Below are 21,376 nucleotides of genomic sequence, written 5' to 3' on the forward strand. Positions count from 1 at the left end.
GAGCTGTCATGGCCTTGTCTATTGTAATGGAAAAGGTGTTAAAAGAAAATCATGTCGTCGGAGGAATATAGCAGCATACCTAGCAAAGACTTTTATGCTATCATTAGAACGTAGGGCGCGCTTTGTGTGCCCTATCGTGTAACAATAGAAATGATTTGCATTTTAACAAAGATCAACGGCCAATGTTAGATCAATAAAACAGTTAAGAAGCACAAGCACAAGCACAAGCAAATATAAGTTATCAGCATAATTATGTGTTCCACAGTACAGAAACCACAACAGCAATGCAGCAGTATCATACTGGCAGAATGATTCTAAACTACAATCCTCCTTGTGACTAAGCATCCTTGCTTTGCTTGAACTGTAAAGGGAACAACCATGATAAGCGCTATTTGGTACTGTAATGATGGCAACTAAGCAATTTGGCATTCAGACTTGATTCTGACAATAAACCATCAAGTGCTGAGTTCCTGACGAGGAAAAGAGCTTGTGCCAGGCCAACCTCTTCATTTAAGTACTCTTCTGTGCCTTGGTTGTATAGGAAACACCAGCTACATCCATTGGGAAAAAAAATATAGAAAATATTTATAGAAAGTATCTTCTAGGGTGATGCTTCGGACAGGGGAATGGATATGAGAAGACGTAGTCATTACCTGTGAGAAGAATACATCTAGTTTTAATACTTTCATTTGTCCATCGGCTTAGTTTAGGAGCTTAAGCTATCACCAGTATATCATTCAATAATCCTTGTCTTCAAAAAACAAACTTCAGGTAGCGTTTAGTCTTTAGATAAAATATATCCAATACAATGTCTTATAAAGTATACAATTTCTAGAAAAAAATATTTAAAAAGAAATAAATTCTAGCTAGGAAGCTCAATAACCTCAAATTTTCAACTGGTATACACATGAAACTTCTATTTTTCTTAAAATTTTTCTCCTCTCCTAATAAGCTTTGCTTGCAAACCTTTGCATAAGCCCACTTAAGTACTACCATAAAATCTTGTATGGAGATATCTTAAATACATTATGCAACAAGCCAGCGGTTCAAGCACCATAATAATGTGTTAGCCCTGTTTTGAAACTGCATGACTAAAAACCTGAAAAACCGTTGAGTATCTGACAACAATTTCTACCTAACATTATTTTCTAAATATAACACATTTCCTCCATGATATCTTCTCTTACATCATTCTCTCAAAAAGCACAATTCGATTGATGCAGAGCTTGCATCCTGAAACCTAAAAAATGCCATGAATCTCAAGTTTTCAATTGTTTTTCCATGGCAATATATTGCACTTGTGTTATGCCCTTGTGCACATCATGTTTCATAGGTATGTAATTCAAGTGTAACAGTAAGCACGAGAAACCTCTTAAGTGACATATTTGTATCTACAGATCATTTCTTAAGTCAAGTAGGGAAATCAAATCAGAGAAGGATGTTGGACAAAGATGATCTGAGAATAGGAGCTTGTGACACAAAATTTGCAGACAAAACAAAATAAATTCAGAACTACAAATAACCAACTTGAAGACTTAACAAATGCACCTGTATTGGAGTGCCACCATATAAACAGTAATGTAAGAAACCAGCAGGTCCTGTAGAGTTCCTCAAAAAATGGAGTTATGTAAACCTGAGTAAGGATAATTAGGGAAGGAAAAACATCACTGCCACATAGATATACACAAATGGAAATGTCTGCATAAGTAGCTATATTGGTATGCCAGTGCCAATACTAATTAGATGGAAGTGCCGAGTGTCAGCACGATAAAAAATAGATGGACATGAAACTGGCCTTGCAGATATAAGCTAGGAATTTCTTAGCAACCACTTTAAGGTAATACAATTCTATTGAGAAGCAGATGGTACAATAAGGTAATACAATTCTATTGATGAAATTAAGAAGCAGATGCCACACTGCTGAACATATCAAAGTAAATTAAGGTTATCTTGCATCTAGAAACTTGATTGCAAGCTTAGTTCAAGCAGGAAGGCTGCATTTGCCACGGGCAGAAAGATAAGGAAGCACCTGAATGTAATCGCAGTGGAAGTGTGGAACATTGCCTCATTGCTTACTTGCTTCTCTTTCCTCTGCACTGAAAAAGAAAACCAAAAACTGCATAAACACGAATATGTGAAAAATTAGCGACCTGAATCCAAGAGCAAAGGGATTGGTATGACCAAGAACCTAGCAAAGGGATTAGTCTCACCAGTGTTCTGAGGGCCGTGATGGCTTCCTCGGTCTCCTCCCTCTAATGGGAGCAGGCTGAACAGCAAGACCAGCTTCTTGGATGCCTGTACCAGTGTCTATGGGACCAAGCAGCGCAGTGGCGTACCAGCAACAGTGGGCAGCGAAAGCCTGGGCGAGGAAGCAGCAGTAGAGGAAGTGACGCAAGCAGAGGAGCGGCAGATTGGCCTGACGAAGATGGCAGCCGTGGTGGCCGTTTCCTCCCGGCACGGACAAGCCTCCCAGACAACGGCGGCGTCAGCGATATCTGAGCGTCCGCCTAGCCAGGGCCATGACACAGATCGGTTAGCCGGCGGGTCAAATCAGAAGGAGGTGACATAGGACTCTTCGATCCGTCAGGGGCGCTCTCACCTTGGGCAGGTTTGAGGGAGGTAAGGACGAGGAGGACGGCGATTGAACGGGCGCTTCCTCCTCCGCGGACCATGGCCGCCGCGTTGGCCGGCAAGGTCCATCCAATCTGCGTGCAGCCGGATCTTACGCCGCTGAGGAGACGCTCCCTGGTGACGCCTAGCCTGCGCGGCTTCCGTGCAGGTGTCGAGGCGGCGAGCAGGAGGCGTGCGCGAGCGAGAAGGGAGGGGCGGCGGTAGGAATGAGAGGGAAGGAGAGAGGGAAGGAGGTACGGTTCGTGGGGGATTTTTTTTGAAAGGAGCGGTTAGACTGCGCGTTGATTCTGATAAAATTGAAGGATTTTTTTAAAAAATGTCTGAGGATAGCTGACAATGCACGGTGGCGTTGAGCGCTGTGGTGCAAGGAGGAGGCACCTCTCTTTAGTATCTCTTTAATAAACCTGATAAGGCAAGTGTTGTGCATTTGCTACGTTGTAAATCTGAAGAATAGAAATATTTTAATGTTTAATCTTAAGATAAAGTAACTATGTTTTTATCAAAAATTTATAGAAACATTAGCCTTCTAGAACATTCTAGAACATGATTATTCAGAGTCTGTATTACGAGAGCATAACTGCATACTAAATTGCTTGTTTCCTCAAATTCAAGTCTGGTAAAAAAAATCATAAAAAATGGACACGGTATTTTGAGGAATGAATGTTTCACATTTGTATCTAGAATCATTTGTAATTTAACCATGGAATAAATATTTGAGATGATAGAATTTTTGTTGAGCACACGTACAGACTTGGTGTTGTCTGTTTTTTAACGATAGATTCTGTCACGGACAATTTAATCTTTGCCCCGGAAGGTCAATTAGAGGCCACAGCCATGTTCCAATCTTGTGCGACTGAAAAATATTCTTATTAAAACTTCTACTCCCATGAACATTTTGGGTAAACTAGTGATGAAACCTAACACAAACCAGCCAGAACAAAGTAGGATAAAAATTGGAAAAAACTGTATTAGTAAAAACAATAATAGTATAAGGGGACTTGGATCTTGGAATGAAGCCTGCAGATTGTCTAAAATTAGTTCTTTTATGCCAATTCGGGTTGCTTTCTTAGAAGAGAGTAAGAACAATGGCAGTCAAGTTAATACTTTCTTGTCGTTTTTACTATAACAATTAACATATAGTTCATTTTATCTTTCTTATTAGCACTTGCCAGGGTAAAGACGTATGCTTTGTTTTGCTAACAGTATCATATCTAAGGTTTCAAGCCGCAGTGGTAATAACCGTTCCTAATGAAGAAAATGCCTTAACCAAGATCATATCTAAGCCTCAAGAGGACCCAGCTATACCCTATCAATGCACTCCCCTCTTGTGACATCTTAATTTTCAATTTAGGAGCATAAATAAATATTGCTAGATTTTTGCAGGAACCATAAGGTTTTTATCCAAGTTCTTTTGATTCTAGAACATTTATCGTGAATTAAATGAATTACCTAGCCATAAAAATAAATATAAGGTCACACAGGTTTTATACATTTCATGCCGCGTTGCATTATTTTATTAATTGTCTTTCAGTTGAATTTAAATTCAATTTGAATTCAAATGAATTCGTTTGTTCTCTTTTTCCTTCCTCCCTCTTTTCCCTTTTAGGCCCAATCCAAATCTCCCTCTCCTTTCCCTCTCTCTTTTCTCTTTCTCTCTCCCCGCGCGGCCCAACCTAGCTCACCCTCCCCTTTGTCTTTCCTCTCCCGCGCGGCCCAACCTGATTGGCCCAGGCCGGCCTAGCCGCCCCTCCTTTCCCGGCTTGACCTGCCTCCCTCTCTTCTTCTCTCTTTCTGCCGCCGACAGGCGGGACTTCCCCTACCCTGAGCCCGACTTGGGTCACCGAGACCCAGCCGTGCCGCCTCCCCATGCCTCCTTGGCACGCATGCCAAGACCCCGCGGCCACCTCATAAATACACTGCCTCATGCCCTTGACCTCCAATCAAGTCGCAACCGCCGCCTTCACCTCGCAAAACCCTAGCCTACGCCGCTGCATCCGCTCAAGCTCGGGTCACCACCAACCCACCGCCTCGCCGCTCTTCTTCAATGCCCAGCCGCCGCCGAAGCTCCACGACGTGGTGAGGACCCTCGCCGGCCCTTCTTTCCCCTCTCTCTCACTTTCTCGTGCCCGGGATTGCTCGCCGGAGCCCCGAGCCCACGTGCTGCTGCCGTGCGCCCCTCTCCGGCCCTTGGCTCACCAACCTGAGCCCTTAGCCGCGTTCCCCTTCTCGCTCTCCCTCTCCTAGACCAAACCCGAGCCAATACCGTGGCCGGAATCGTGTTTACGTGATTCCCCGGCGAGCCCACCACCGCTCGCTGCCGCCAGCCGCGCCAGCGCCGCCGCCCGCAGCCGTGCGATCGAGATCGGATGGACCAGATCCGATCTACCCCGAGTCAGACCAACCCCGTACCGGTCAAACCTAGGTCCTTTTTCAAAACAGCCCCTCTGTTATGAGATCAGTTGAGTTGGGTGGGTTGGGCATTATCAACCCAGAAACCATGGAGTGGGCACTTCAGATGCGATGTCTTTGGATCAAGAAAACCAAACCTGATAACCCTTGGGCTGGTGTAGAAATCCCTGTACATCCCCACTCCTCAGCTATGTTTGCCATCTCAGTTGTGACCACCATTGGCAACGGAGAAGGCACTCTTTTTTCATCAGACCGCTGGTTACATGGTCACAGCTTAGAGGAGCTGGCCCCAAATGTTCTTAAATGTGTCCCCAGCAGATTTTGTAAGGCACGAACAGTGGCTGCAGCTCTCCATGAATTGACTTGGGTTTCTGATATAAAAGGAGCACTGGGCTGGCATGGTCTCACAGAGTACCTAGAACTATATGAGATGCTCTCTCAGGTTTTGTTCTTAGCCCAACAGAGGATCTTCACCATTGGAAACCTGATTCGTCAGGCATATTCTCCATAGAATCTGCCTATTGTGCCTTCTTCATTGGTTCCATCACTTTCGAACCTTGGAAACTTCTCTAGAAGTCTTGGGCTCCGGGGAAATGCAAAACTTTTATTTGTTTGGCTATTCGCAATCGTTGTTGGACGGCCGACCCACTGGAGAAACGAGATCTTCCTCATCTCAGTCAGTGTCCCCTATGCGACCGGGAGGATGAGATGATTCAGCACATCCTCACTACATGTGTTTTTGCCCGGCAATTTTGGTTTCAAATTCTACAACCTTTGGACCTGGGTAATCTAGTCCCTAACTGGAGGTTGACTTCATTCGCTGACTGGTGGAAGAGATCCTGGAGGAGGGTACCAAAACAACATAAAAAGGGTTTCAATACTCTAGTTATACTTGGAGCATGGATCTTATGGAAGCACCGAAACAGTTGCATTTCTTATGGATCTGCTCCTAACCTCCAAGGTGCCCTACAGGCTTTTCAAGATGAAGCACAACTTTGGTGGTTTGCAGGAGCAAAAGGGCTTGCCGCCCTGGGCCTAGGCCATGTAGGACAGTAGTGCCAACGGTGTGCACTGGCAATAGTCTGGTCCTTGAGTTTTTATCTTTTCTGTAACAGCCCTTTTAGTGTTTTTCTACTCCACCCTCACTCTGGTCCAAGGTGGGGTGTGGTTTTATTGTAATTGGACCATTTCTTCTTCTTAATACAAAGATACCAGCTCTCTGCGTATTCGAGAAAAAATATCCTAACCTCTACATCTAGTGCAACATATCCGGTCATTATTAAAAAAAATGCGTGAAAATAAAGGTGAATAGTTCAAAAGCAAAGTCTATTAGTACACCGCTATCTGTTCTTCACAAAGATCTCCATAGTTGTGATCTCTAAAGGATAACATGCCCCTATTATAGTGTCTCGATCCTTCTTCCTTGTCAAGCAAGGCCCAAAATCAGATCCAATCCATGGCTCTGAAAACGATCAACAGACAAGATTGTGTGTGTGCTTTATCAAAAATAATATCACTCCGGCTATGCCAAACAACCCAACAAACTGCACTTACACCCATCAAGATTATCGCCTTTTCTTTCCCACCTTATCCCTTAAAGCCAAGACCCAAACATATTGATGATATTATTATTTTTATATAAGCTGAAGGTAGTATGAATTATTCTCCAAGCCAACATAGCAATGAGACATTCAAAGAAGAGATGTTGAATGGTTTAATTATCATTACAATAGCAACATTTCAATCTTCCATGCCAATTTCTTTTAGCTAAGTTATCATTCTTTAGAATAACCCCTCGGTGGAGGATCCAAAGGGATTTTCAACTTTAATCTGCTTCTGTGAACTGAGTTGATTCTTGTAGATACTTATGTCCATTGGTAATGAATGAAACCAGGTTGCAGCCCTACTCTTGGAAAATGATCATCTGGGATCCAAGACTGCTAGAATGATCCTCAATCTCTATTAGGCCACCTCCAATGGTGAGCTAGTGCACTAGCTCAAAATTTGTCCACCTCATAAAAGAGATAGCAAAAAGATGATACCTCCAATGGTTTGTCTCATAGCACATTGTTCGAAGTACCTTGGGTCACACAATCGCTCTCTCATCAATAAAGCGTGAAGCCCACTTACTTTCTGTGAGCTAGCTCTTGAAGAAGAGATACTACACTCTCTCTATTTACCTTCTCTTTGTCCCATGTAAGCAAAATGATGAGTTGGACTCTTATGAGCTAGCTGATGTGTCAGTGTTGGAGGAGGCCTAATGGTTGTAGGATGGTCGACTGTACACCATTTGCTCATGAGGATGTAAAAGCGAATGGAATAGTGGTGTCCGCCACATCAATGGCATATCGCAACCTCATGGCTGTGAAGAATTACAAATTCAGAAAGTGTTCAAAATAAGCAGTAGTTTCAGATATGTTCAGAATAAGGGAGGGCAGAGGAAGTCAGCATCAGTAGGGGTTTGACTATGCTGCTCTCTAAAAAACAAATGTAGCTGACAACAACAGTAACCATTCACCGTCTGCAGACCACACCACAAACCCAGCTCATGGGTGTATTATTTTCTGTCACTTTATTTTTGCTTGTCGTTGCTTCGACAGTTAAACCCGTTAATGGGTTAATGTAAAGACTTGTGGAAACTGGAAAATTAAGAGAAGTGGGATGATACAACTGAGCTCTTGAAACAGGGAAGGGATGTACTTAAGCTTAGTTGAGTTCTAGGTTTCATAGACACATCTCGATTTCTCCTACTTTCCATATTCAAAGCCCAAATCAGATCCTGATTTTCCAGGATCTGACAATGGCGTTGCCAGGACGGGGCAATTGGCTGATATTTTGGAAAGCTGAGATTACTTGGAGAAGGCTACTAACTAATACTTGAATTGTTGTTTCAGTTAGGTTTGTTAGGCTGGGTGGTTTTCTTTTCTTTTCTCTCTATGCTTTAGTTCACTCTCGATCGTTTACCAATTGGTTGGTGGTCTTGTAATTCTGTGCTACAAGGGTTCTCTTGTAGTTGCGTTTCTGTATTCTCTTCCTCTTAATGAAATACGTGCTCAGGCACGTTCATGAAAAAATATTATTAAGTTGGGTCAGATAAATGGGAGAAAAAAATTAACCTAGAGGATCATACATACCCCATGATAATCGTGCTGCAGAACTTTTATAGTGTCTTTTTAATGATGCAACACTGAATCAATTCATAAAAAAAGGTTGCTTGATTTCAGCATTAATGCATACAAACCTTGCCGTCATAATTCTTGTGGACAACCTAAGCTGACGACCAACAACAATCAGCATTACCTTGTTAAAGGACTTCGCATTTCGGTGGCCAGAGTTGGCCAAAAGACCAGAGCAATTTTTTTTCTCAAAAGCGCAGGAGAACTGCACATCATTATATTATGAAGAAAGAAGGGGTACCCCCAAAGGGTTACAGGTATGAAGGGACTGTAACACTCCCTAAAAGTACAAATTGTCTCTCTCTCTCTTAAAGAAAAAAACATCAAGACCAGAACTAGACCAGACAGCGGTTGTAGGGGCTTGGGCAAGGAGGAAGGAGATTCCTTTAGCCCCAGCAATAGACCACTGCTGCAGATCTTCCCTTGTGGTTGACAGTAAGCTGTTCAAATCAAGAACAACCCCATCGAAGACACACTTTGTTCAAATCAGCATTACCTAAGTTTAGGGGTCCCACATTTTTTTTTGACAAAAAGGGGTCCCAGATTTTGGCTTGGCAACCATGTGGCAAATTTGAGTCAAAGCAAGTGAGCCCTAAGAACAGTTAACCCTTGGGCATGATGGTCGATGACTGCAAGGGATGAACAGGAGATGCGATGGCGTGAGAAGGGCGGGCATGTGACATCAAGGCTTAAGAATAGTGGTGTTATTGTGTGGAGTGGAGAAAATCATGAGCATACCTTGTGGAACTGACACAACTATTGAAAAATTGTTGGAAAACCATTCAAAATCATAGCAGAAACTCCAGATAGTCAAATTAAAATTTCTAGCTATAAGTACGATAGTACAAGTATGGTGAATTTCCTCCAACATTTTCTGTAGTTTATGTGTAAATAGATACATTGAATTAAGTATAATTTCACGTTGTATGACCAGATTTAAAGTTCTTTCAGAGCCTAACAAAGAACAGCCAATCAATCCAGCATGGAAACAACCAAAGATGTATCCGATCTCAGGGTATGTGAGGTTAATGAACATTCTCCACCCACAAAAAAATGTTATGTACATTCACTTCTTTCAAAAAACTATCTTTCAATTTGGGAATACACTACTCAATAGGCTAAACTACTTCAGTTGAAATGTCAAGGTAGCCTAAATGGAACAAAATCAAGGTAAGATCAAACACTGTGTGCTGCTTCATGATAAACATACAAACACAAATTTCCTTGTGTTATTTGAACTATTGGATAATTCCATTAAACTGCCTGAACTATCAAGGTCACTTTTGGACCATTAGCTTTTGGGATCTCCAAAAACCAAATGACCCCAAAAGCCAGAAGCCAAAAGCAAGCTGCTATGTATTTTTCAGCTTCTGGCTTTTAGGGGCATTTGGCTTTTAGACATCCCAAAAGCTAGCAGTCCAGAAGTGCCCAGAAGCTCAAACAAATAGGACCTTATTCGTTAAAATATTGAGTGAATCAAGGCTAAAGGTAGCTCTACACCAAGCATACACACAGAAACTCTGCTAGCCTAGAAATAAATTACTGCATGTGCATTACCTAACAGATCTGCGACAACAATCAATATTACCTCGTCAAGGGGATTAGTGTTCAATCCATGACAAGATAAAAAAGATCAGGGAAATCAGAGAAGTCATCACAGCACTAGAAAAATAAAACAATTTTATGACTCATGATAGATGGAACAAAATCAAAGAGCACTTGATGACTCCTTTAGCGAATGGATATAGTCTTTGCAAAGGAAATTACCCCATGCAAATCGCTTTCTGGGAGTGGCAACCCATGAACCTTGTTGTTGATGTAACTAACTGTATGTGCTTGTTAATAAAAACATGACTCTACACGCAAAATCTGTTTATTTCCGTTGAAAATGCACACTGGCAACCTAAGATGACAAAACCATTCTTTGGTCTGTTCTCATTAATCTGTTCAGAACAAACCAATGTGATTTGTCCACGGGACCTCTCTTTCTGATGCTACTGGCAAAGAACCACTTAACTAACTGAATAATACATGCTCCTAGAAGTTAACGTTGTATGTGATATCTAAGATATACATATGATTCACGGTGCACATTCTACTCTACTTGTTTGAGCAGACAAACCAAAATGCAAACATTCACCCAGTTAAACAGTATCTGAACTTGTAACATTGAAGTTCAGAGATTATCAAGACACGTTGGTGGTCATTCACTTTATTCAGGTCAAAGGGCCACATACGAAAACCCTCTAGCTTTCTGTTGCATAAAAAATAATCAAACATACTTAGCAGTGTATGGAGATAATGTTAAGCATGGTATTGACTCCTAGTTGACATAATTGGAGAGAGTCATAACATCCATAGAGAGGGTAATAGTGTTCAGTGAAGGAAATGAGCAATCGAGGGGACTGCTTCACCTTGCCTAAAAGTTCTGCTATGACACATAGTGCATACTTTTGTTCAGGGTCACCTGAATAAAGTTGAAAAAAAGTTCAGAGGTACTATGATCACTTCATTATTATGAAGGATACCTCATATTATCTGCTATTTATGATTACTAGATGTCACTGATGATGCAATAGCAAAGCTGAATTTTGCCTAACTGTGTCGATTATCTCAGAAACAACAGAAAAACAAGCTTAGATGTAGGGCAGTAAAACCAGATTGTTGCCTTTGCACTCAATTTCAGCATGACGCTTGATTGAATCTTAACTGCTTACTACCTGATCAGATACCCCAATTTCAGTGATTTCTGGATCAAAGAGCAAATTGTCTATGAACAGGATTATCTCAGATTAAAATTACTGCAATGGCCAGGGTGGTTGATCAACCAAAACCGCACATCCACCGAGATGTTTGATCTCTGTTCTATGATACAAAATTAGGTAGCATAAAGAGTAAAGAGTAAAAAATGAATTAAGACATGCTTGAAGCGTATGGGCCTCAAGGAATTATCTGTAACATTGTACATGAAGATTCTGAATCTGCAAGATATAAGGCAATGCAAACAGACGCTATGATATCATCACTGTGTTCTGTCAACGACTACTGATACTGCATCATTTCATCGCAAAACATGTGACCATGATATCGAAAAACATTGATGCTCGATTATGTCATCATCCAATAAATTGACAAGATGCACGGCATAATGAAGAAGCTAAACTTACAACCATAGGTTCAAGTCATCACATAGTACTCTAGGAAAACAAGCAAGCTATTTTTGAAATTTAAGAACTAAACAGCCAACTCCTCATGGGCCATGAGTTGAGAATCTATGCTTTGCAGCGCCTGCTTCTCTTCTCCAACACATCTACCAAGATAGAAGGGCAAGTTCTTTTGAGATTTGCATAGCCTTGAGTTGCCACAACCGCATCCATCTTATCTGAAGATGCCATAAACTCAATGCAGATTTGTTTGAGACTCTCGCAATTATGCTGGTCCGCTATAGCCAATGTAGTCGCCACGGTCTCCACACGAAGGTGTTTGACAAGAATACTTCCACACAGCAACTTCAACCTGTCCATGGCATATATGTCTGCAGCGGCAAGTAAATGCTTGATAACTTCGCTGTAATCCTCCTCATCAAGATCATCAAAAGAGTCAGGCAGCGCATCAGTGTAAATGAAGTTCAGCAGGGCCTTGAAGACAACAGGCTGCATGTCCTCCACGGGCACACAGTGCGCCGTTGTCTCCATCTGTCCATATGACAGTTGCGCCTTGAACACAGGAGACCGTGTGGCGAGTACGATCTTGTGCGCGAGGAATCTCTCACCTCTGACCATGAAAATCACATCTGCTCCTTCTTCCTCCAGAAACAACCTACCAAAATGCTCTGAAAGGTCTGAGGGCGGCACTTGAATTTCAAGGCCCCCCTTTATTTTGCATAGCTGGGAAGCCTTGATGACTGTGAGATAACACTCAATCGTCAAGCAATCGTCCCTGACATAGCAACCTGCTTCAAGCTTGTTTTCTCTTGCTACAAAATAATTGTGAGACTCGAACGGTATTGCTGTGGAGTGGAGGCTCATGATACTCTCCGAATGCCCTGAATCTTGGTTCACCAAAAACAGATTGTAGCATGCCCGCACCTCGGCATCATTGGTCATGAGCTCCAGAGAGATAGCGACAAACATTTTGGTGCCCTTGGATACCCCATCAGGGTAGAAGCGGATGGCCCAGTTGTGGTCACCGACCGTGAAGGTGTCCGACTGGAAGAAATTGCCGATGCCAATGCCCCTCTTGAGGTTGTACCCGATGATCTCGAACCTGTGGATGCCAGTTTCTGCCTCCGTGGTGCATCTCGATGCCGTCTTCTTGGATTGATTCCCCATCGCCTCTGCAGCCAGTATAGCAAGAACTCATCACCACAGGTTTTATTAAAAGTGGCACCTTTCTTTGGAAGAGGAAGGGACGGAGACAAACCTTGAGGGAGATGATCCGTGGACAGCGGCGGCAGAAGGGCCTAGGGATGGCGGCCAAGAGACTTCTCGGAGAAGGAAAGATGGGATGAAGAAGGGTGGCTTGGTGGCTTGCTGCTGTCTGCCAATGAGTTATATCCAAAGGAAAATTTAGCTACAAGTAACTGGCACCTGGATCCTCTGCGGTATGGTCACTATGGCAAGGATTGAGCATCTTAGAAATAATTTGTAGCTGCTGCAAATCCCTTCGCTGCGGTAGCAGTTACATCGTGTTGGAAAATCTCTGGAAGGCTTATCTTTGGTAGGGTTAACGCTAGCTACTGCAGACAAATTAGGCAGGAGTAGATGGAATATTGCTACATTCTCATTTTACATATGCACCGGGTATTTCAGCCCCATAGAAAATCCGGCGGCATGAGCAAAGAATGCCATTAGCGCGTTCTATGGCGGCGGCGCGGCTTGTTTTGGGGAGAGAACGGTTTCGGTTTGATGTCCGATTAGGTTTAGGCACAAAGTCAAAACTAGCCTCTTGAGAGAAATGACCATCCTACCCCTACGCATTGAACGGACAGATTAGTTTTATTCGGGAAGGAGCTTTCGTTCACGAAGTCAACACCTTTCAGATTGTTTCCATAGTGTACTTGGCTGAAGGTCTGGATAAATATAAATCACGGGTAAGTTCTAAATTATAGCCCCGAAATCTATTCCCAGTATCCCACCAATGGGAGTTGAATGTAGTATAAAAGTATTCTTTTCATTTACACGCTATCCTTTAATTTGACATGCAAGATCTCTTATCAAGAATATAGGATATACAAATATGTTCCCAGACCTAAACACTTGAGTTTGTTACATGGTTGACAATTGACATAGATACATGATTCCGAAGAAAGAATATCCAACAACACTCCTACGAGGCCAATAGCCTAACACTATGATTTGATCAAAAGACTATAACCCACAGGAACAATGCAGCGCCATGTTAACGCATATTTAGGATGTGAGCCTTGATGAACCATGAACACATAATCGAACGGAAGCAGTGTTTTTTTCGACCAAGCCAAAGAACATTGTGCATGGGTACGGTTGCGATGGAGTTCCGAGTCCTCCCTCGGTCACATGAGCACTAGGGACATGTCAATTTTGACAGCAATGAAGATGATGATGTTGGTGCCAACATTGTGCAGCACTGGCGGATGATTCGTACGTCCACCATTGGGTGATTTATGGAGGCCTTAATGGAGTGGAAGGCTGAGCTGCCCGCCACGCCTTTGCAGAAAACCATTGCCTCACATAGTTAATGCAGCGGTTGCTGGTTTCTGCAGCAGCGAAACAACAAGCAGGAATTTTTGCCGGAGGCCATGTCGTCGACTCTTCGCAGGGCTCCCCGTCCACTTCCTCCACGGTTGATTCCTCATGCTTGTAACAATAGGTTACCGGTAACCAAATAGTTAATTGACACCCATTCACAATGTATGTTTGGTCAAGGCCTTCATACACTACGCCAAAAGCGTTCAGTACCAACGGTCAAAGAAACAAAATAGTGGACGGCTTTCGTGGAGTCTGTGCGAAAGGGTTGGAAATATAGCCCGTTTACTTCAAATGGTGAACCTAACCTTTGCACTGACATAATAATACTACATGACTAATACCTACGCAGCCGTGGGCTTTAAGGAACGTGCAGCGGTGCAAGTCACAAAAGCAATGAAGACAAGTCTGTGATATGCAAGAAACGTGTACAGCTCTAAACCAGAAGACGTCTATTATATGGATGGATCCTTTCTAAAGGTCCGCTGCGAAATCTCCAATTAGACAAATCACAAATGTGTATTGGTTATGGATCCCCAAAAGTTCTAACATGTACAACATCTCCAAATAGGGCCATCCACACGCATGCATACAACTAAATTCAAAATTTATTACCATACATTTCAGATTTAAGTCCCAAAACTACGCACTCTTGTATCTCTGCTGCTACTAATATAATACTATCAGTTTTGGCAGCGGTGCATCGACGCCGCCATGGCGCCATGGTCCAAAGATGAGGACGAAACAACAACGTGTTGCCGCCCTTGTACGAAATGCCAACGGACATAACACCAAGGCACCCCTGACACTACAACCCTATTCTACATGGCCCCCACCACGTCTAATCCGGCGCCTACAAACTCCGTGCCCGAGGGTGACGACGCCTCCTCCATGCCCTATGATGATGCTTCCACGCCATGGCCACAAGTTTGGGCACGAACACGTCAACTGCTCCCAGCTCCCGTGAACCATGGCCATGGGAACAGCCACAGCTCTCTGCGTCTGTGCCCGCTAGCATCATCATCCACCACATCCTCATCCTCCTGGTCGCCAGTACGGTAGTGGTACCCAGGGCGACCAAAAACCACAGGTTGGTACACAGCCTCAGTTTTCACCACACTATCGTCAACATTTGAAGGAGCCGAGGTCTAGCATCAGCAACCCCCCAAGGCGCCACTGGTCTGTGTCACACCCCAAAATTTCTATTTTAGGTTGTGAATAAATAACGTTAAATAAAATAACTATTTTTATTATTTTTCTAAATTTGACCAACTTTATTTTATCCAGCCTGAGTCAAATATGAATCCCATTAGTTTATTTTACCTGGAGCTAACGGCAAGCGTCCTTGATCATATCCAGCAACCAACTTTATTTTATTTAACTTAAAGTAGATAGACCATTAGTTGCATGTTGAGTCAAATATGAATCCCATGTTATGGTTTACTAGATATCCAAATATCTTCCTTGAAGCCTGGGTTGGTTAGTAGAATTTGCTTAGCCTTGCTGTCAGGGTTGGTTTGGGTCAATTAAAAGCAATCTAATACAAATTCCAATGATGAAGCATGAGAAGGATGGAATTCCTTGTGATATATGTTTGTGTGGGGAATTTAAGCAGGACGGAAAGAGTGGTATGATGGTTTGATTCGGTTCCCAGGGTTTGTGCTGGATTCTTGCCTCGGATTCTAAGGACCGGTTCTCGAAGCCTGTAACCAGGCTTAACATGCAGCCACGAGGTCTATATGGCTCTGGACCTGGCTAATTAATTAGCTACCTATTCCTGATGCAGGGTGGTGGTTTGTGTGGCTCAAGAGGGAGCCGCTGCAGTGGTGATATTATCACACCATTAGAGGTGAAACCTTAGTACGTGTTGAAGCAATGGGAGTACTAGCTTTGTGAAGGTCTCGTAGTATAACCCTGGCTGATCACCTTGGAAGTGTGAAGCGCAATGGGAAGCACGACTTGTGGGTAACGATGTGCAACCTCTGCAGAGTGAAAACTGATATATCAGTCGTACTCACGGTTAAGAGCGACCTGAACTTCTTCATGATTATTGGTGCTCAAGATGGTTGGTTGGTTTGCTGGTGGTTTTGCTCGCATGGATTTCCGAGGGTTGGTTCTGGTTTAGCTGATGGTTTCCCATATAGTAAATAGGTGCTAAGGACTTAGGACAAAAATTAGGATATATGCTGCTTAAGTGCCTGTCAAACCTAAAAAACCCTCCTATTTTAAGCCTCAAGTCATAATTTTTCCCACACATGAGGAGTACAATTTGTTGTACTCACCCCTCCTTCCTTCCCCTGCTATCCCCTAGACCCACAGGACGAGGCGAACTCCGTTGAAGATGACGACTTCGATATATCTATGTATTTTTCTTTCAGACCAACAGGTCATTTTGTAATGAAGTCTATCGTTTATGTAATAACTAATCATGGCATACATGTGATTCGCATTCGATTTTGTTTATAAAATCGGGTGCGGCAGTTTGCGGCAGTCAGCAACAGGCATATTCATCGAGGACCGGCGCCGTTAGTAGCCAGTGAATCATATGCTAAGGTCAGCTTATACAGAAGTAATGAATGTCAGAATTATCAAGGACTGTAAGGTTTCATTCACACTGTTCAAATATTATAACAAATGCAATTAATTTGACATTCATTAATTCTCAATAATGACTTTATCCAAAAAGAAGTTAGAATTTTGGATCCATCCCTAAAGCATAATTGAAACTAAAAATCCGTAGGAAATTCTACAAAAAAGGAACTCAAGACTTAAATTATTTAATCATGGTATTTAAGAAAAAAAATAATCTTAAACTTTACCACTGCATCAAAATGAGTGCTATCTACTGGAACCACAAGCCATTATATTTTATCCTAAGGCTCTTTCAGTACATAGATGATACTTTGACATATCCAGAGTTGTCTCATCCAATATAGTCATAATATGGTGCATCTAACAATCAAGATATTGACAATGAGCTGCTTATTTAACATTATCAAGATTGATATGAGCAAAAATGGATAGCTATGAACTAAAACAGCAACTCTAATTCAGCTTACAATAAGCTGCTTTTATTTAGGTTCGATGATGCTTCTCATATACCTCGACAATCACAGAAGGGCAACTTCTTTTCAGATTTGCGTAACCTTTGGTCGCCAGCACTGCATCTGTCGTCTCATCTATCTTCGACATAAATCCAATGCAAACATGCTTGAGCTTGTCGCAGTTGTACTGATCAGCTAAGCCCAGCCTAGTCGCCGTGGTCTTGACATCAAGATTCCTTCCTAGGATGTCTTGACATATCAATTTCAACCTAACTGTCACATACCTGTCAGCAGCCCTGAGCAAATGCCAGATCGTCTTGCTGTAATCCTCCACTTTGGGATCGCCAGGTCAGGAAAGGAATCAGTATAGCTATGTTATATGGTGACTCAAATCCTACTCGGATTAGGACTCAATATAGGTGTGCTATTAGGACTTCTAGTTAGACTAGAATTTGAGTGTTGAATCCTACTAGGTGTAGGACTCCTACTTGCATATATAAGGACCTTCGAAGGCTTGCAAGGCAAAACTAGGAGTGCTCAAGAGGAATAGGCAAGATAGTTCTATAGCACTAGATTCTTGTATATAGCAAGAGTCAGAGGGTCCTAAAGGGGTCAAGCAAGGGTTGTGAGGAAGCGACAATCAATTGTACTTTTTTTGGAGTTGTGCTTAAATAATTTATTGCCGGCTTTGCAAAAATTCTGTTCTCTTGTTGTGTTTCGGCTGTGGAAAAATCATGTTCCATGTTGTGGTTGGTTCAACGCCACTATCTAGGGTTTTCTATAAGATTCATCTACATTTTTCTTGATATGATGCAAGTTCGTTTCACACTCGCAATATCCTTTCAAGATCTGAGGTTGTTATGCATAATAAGGGGTATCAGATTCTAACAATATGAAATGACGCAGAGCCCTAAAAACCTCGAGCTGTATGTCCTCAACGGTCACGCAGTGCATCCTCGTCTTCATCAACCTGAGAACTCAACCTCGAGGACTGGTTACCACACCGCAACACATGCACTTGTGCGCGGTGAAGCTCTCTCCTTTGATGCTAAACGTGACTTTTATCCTTCCTTCTACTCCAGCGCCATCTTGCCAAGCTGCGTGGTGATGTGAGGCGGCAGCACCTCGATCCCCTAGTCAGTCATGCAGGTCATCTCCGACAGCTCTAACTCGTTGATGACCAAGTAATAGGATATCTTAAAGGTGCAACCTTCAGGAGATTAGGTACAAATCATAATCAGGAGAAGGAAGTTGTCTCATGAACAACAGATATTCAAATCCAGGTTGCGATCAAGTGCAAGATTGCAAAGGCGGTTGCAAAATCTAACACTCGTACAAGCAAAGCTACGAGTTGTTGGAACAAGGAAGACATGGTGGGACTGACCACATAGTACCAGCGAGTTTGTAGAGCTCAGAGGCGATACAAACCTATGGCATGGAGAGCCATAAGAGAAGATGGAGGGTCGTGGAGGGACTAGGTGCTCTAGCTTTGACACTGAGACTCACATCACCATGACGTGCACTAGCCCCTGTGGTGGCGACACTCTCCTATGTTTTGAGGGTAAAGAAATAAAATAAGAAGCTGATTTGGAGCGAATTTTTGGAGGAGCACGATGACTACAAAGGATTAGAGTCAAAGTGTAGATTGTTATATAGTGAGTCAAATCCTACTTGGATTAGGACTCAATTGGGATGTGCTTTTAGAACTTCTAGTTCTACTAAGACTTGTGCATTCAATCCTACTAGGTGTAGGAGTCCTACTTTTATATACAAGGGCTTTGGAGGGGATTATGTAAATAAGGGGGTAGGGTCTCTAGGTATCAACCAAGCAACATAAGAGCCAACACAAGGTCTCATCCAACATTTCTAAGGGGTAATTAGGAACGTTCAAGAGGAATAGACTGCATTATATAGCACTAGATTCTTATATAGGGTAAGAATTGAAAGGTCCTAGAGGGTCAAGTAGGGTAGTGTTAGTTGGAGCGATAATCACTTTTACTCTTTTGGAGTTTTGCTCAAAGAACTCACAGTCGATTTTGCAAAATCCTATTCTCTTATCATGGTTGCTTCAACGTCGTTTTTTAGGATTTTCTAGAAGATTAATCTACATCATTCTTGATACGGTGCATGCTCATTGGGGTACTAACAATATCCTTTCAAAGGCTGCTGCGCATAACTAGGCGTATCAGATTCTAACAATGGCCATCCCTAGAAGTGAACACCATCGCTAAATCCGGCATCGGTTGCCAGAGGGAGCCATATGACCTGGAGAATTGCTCACTAGGCTTACTTGGCACCGCACGCACCTCGGCGTTCTTGCTGAGGAGCTCCAGGTGGATGAAGGCATGGTCCGAGTGTGGGACGGTCTATCCCATTGAGGCAGAATAGGAGGACCTAGTCACAGGCACCGACGGCGAAGGTGCCCAACCGGACGGACTTGCCTATGCCAATGCCTTTCTTGAGGTTGTACCCGATGATCTCCAACATGATGCATGACCTTCTCTGCCACCGTTGTGCACGGCAAAACTGTCTCATTAGACTTTGGATCTATCACTCCTGCTGCAGCCCGCAGGGCCGTCTCTAGGGGTAGGCTAAAAGTGCGACCGCCTAGGGCCCCAACTTGTTAGGGCCCTAAAATTATCCGGCGCCCTGTATATGTACACATACAAATATTTCAGCTCAATATCTATTCGATTATTCCTATCTTTCTACTTGTTCATGTTAATATGCATGCATTCCTCACAGCCCCGGACTCCAAAATCATAGTGTCTTAGCGCCTATGTTAATTAGCTAGTGCTCGATTTTCTCGTTTGTTGTTGATTGCAATACATTTATTCTGCAAATATTTTTATTCCTCATCAACATAAAGATCTGTTAATGCTAAAATCAGCACTTGTGGCCATCGTATGCCTTTATTTTGTACAAGCAGTTTTATGGGCCCTTCATTTATCATCCTTCTCATAGTAACTTAATGATCTATTTTGTTCTTTCATAATTTCTTTTGTAATATTAGCATTGTTCTGATCGAACTAGAAATATGTTGTTATAAGTTAACTCATATTACCCGATTTGTGTCATGACTCATCAATATTCATTTGTACCGTTATCTAAATATATAAAATTTACATTACACAAGCGAAAAGCGTGTGTAATATATAAAAGAGTCCACAGTGCCGTGTTCGCCCTAGGGTTGGCCCTGGCAGCCCGCTATCATAGTTGTTCCATGAACAGGTGCTATGGAAGTCTGATCAAATGAGGAGAGAAAGGAGATGGGTTTTGCAAGGAGTTGGTGCCTGGTGGTGGTGGAGGTACCGGCAAACTTCGAAGAGGATCGGTGGGAGACGATGAGGGCTGGGATATGAAGGTCAGCTCTGAGGAGAGCGGTTGGAGAAGGAATGCTTGGTTTCCTTTGTCGTGAAAGATTGGAAACAGGACTATTAGAAGAAGAAGGGAAAGCCCAGCGCACAGCGGCTGCATAGGTGCCATATCTCACCTCTGCATGCCATCAGCACACAATGCACAGCGGCTGCATTTCGCACACGGAATAATCTAAGATATAATTGAAATATAGCTATGATTTGAAATACTTTGCTGCACTAATCTTTCTATAATGCCGAGGATGTGCATGGCAGTAGGCGTCGCGATGAGTAATTAATTGCGAATAATAAAAGGTTTTGGACTACTTTTCTTTTGTTCTTTAAACTTTCATAATTCCAATTTAAAAAGTTAAATCGCATGCAACTATGTTCCACTTGAACTTATATACCCAAGCCATGAGCCTTGTCATATCTAAATAAATAATCCTAGCCCACGACTTGAGAAGCCTATGTGTGGCAGACTGGCGGTCTATGTATGTAACTGTACCACAACCTATGGCTTAATAATTCGACATTTTTTAGTTTTTATTTGGCAAGGATTTCATTATTTTAAAATCTAACTTGGGCCTCGCTGCCAAAAAAAAAAAACTTCAGGCACCACTACTGCCGCCTAGAGTCTCCTACTCTTCTCCTTGACGCTGTCTCGTTTCCCCCTCATGTCGACTCGCCACTATAGGCTATAGCAATGTGGGACGGCAGCCTTTAATAGCGATGAAGCGACTTTGACATCTTCTTTCAGTTTATTCTACCATAAGATCTGGTTTTCTCCAACCTCCGTTCTGCTGTTCTGGTGATGAAGGATTGCAATGAGTACATGTGGACATTGTTCTTTTAGTGGCTACTACTAGATCTCCTTGCTAGCAATGAGTGGTTATTGCAATCGTCAAAGCCTTGTGTGGCAAAGGCAATATTGGTGTCATTTTCTCTTACTGCCATTTTAGTTTAGTCTTGAAACTCCGGCCGGTGGCGAACCATCAAAGTAAGAAGACGATCAGAAAGTCAGAAAGATATTT

At 42.7% G+C, this 21,376-nt stretch overlaps 1 protein-coding gene and 1 long non-coding RNA gene across 5 annotated transcripts; both read right to left on the reverse strand.

Moving 5' to 3' along the window:
- Positions 1-226: 226 nt before the first annotated feature.
- On the reverse strand, positions 227-2,830 carry LOC112896445. 4 transcript variants are annotated; one of them, XR_003229457.1, is made up of 6 exons: positions 2,600-2,830; positions 2,211-2,507; positions 2,030-2,116; positions 1,549-1,633; positions 654-751; positions 227-551 (listed from the first exon to the last, which is right to left on the reverse strand). It is a non-coding gene; the product is annotated as an uncharacterized LOC112896445 (long non-coding RNA). The 4 variants fall into 4 exon arrangements; XR_003229456.1 differs by having other exon boundaries at positions 654-1,633; positions 2,030-2,096; XR_003229458.1 differs by having other exon boundaries at positions 654-1,598.
- An 8,533-nt stretch (positions 2,831-11,363) lies between these two features.
- LOC112897924 (BTB/POZ and MATH domain-containing protein 1-like) lies at positions 11,364-12,733 on the reverse strand. Its single transcript, XM_025966328.1, has 2 exons — positions 12,639-12,733; positions 11,364-12,552 (listed from the first exon to the last, which is right to left on the reverse strand). The coding sequence occupies exon 2, from the start codon at positions 12,545-12,547 to the stop codon at positions 11,489-11,491; it is 1,059 nt and encodes a 352-aa protein (XP_025822113.1). The 5' UTR covers positions 12,548-12,552; positions 12,639-12,733; the 3' UTR covers positions 11,364-11,488.
- Between the last annotated feature and the right edge of the window lie 8,643 nt (positions 12,734-21,376).

Source organism: Panicum hallii, chromosome 6, assembly GCF_002211085.1.
Source record: "Panicum hallii strain FIL2 chromosome 6, PHallii_v3.1, whole genome shotgun sequence".
NCBI classification, from domain to species: domain Eukaryota; kingdom Viridiplantae; phylum Streptophyta; class Magnoliopsida; order Poales; family Poaceae; genus Panicum; species Panicum hallii.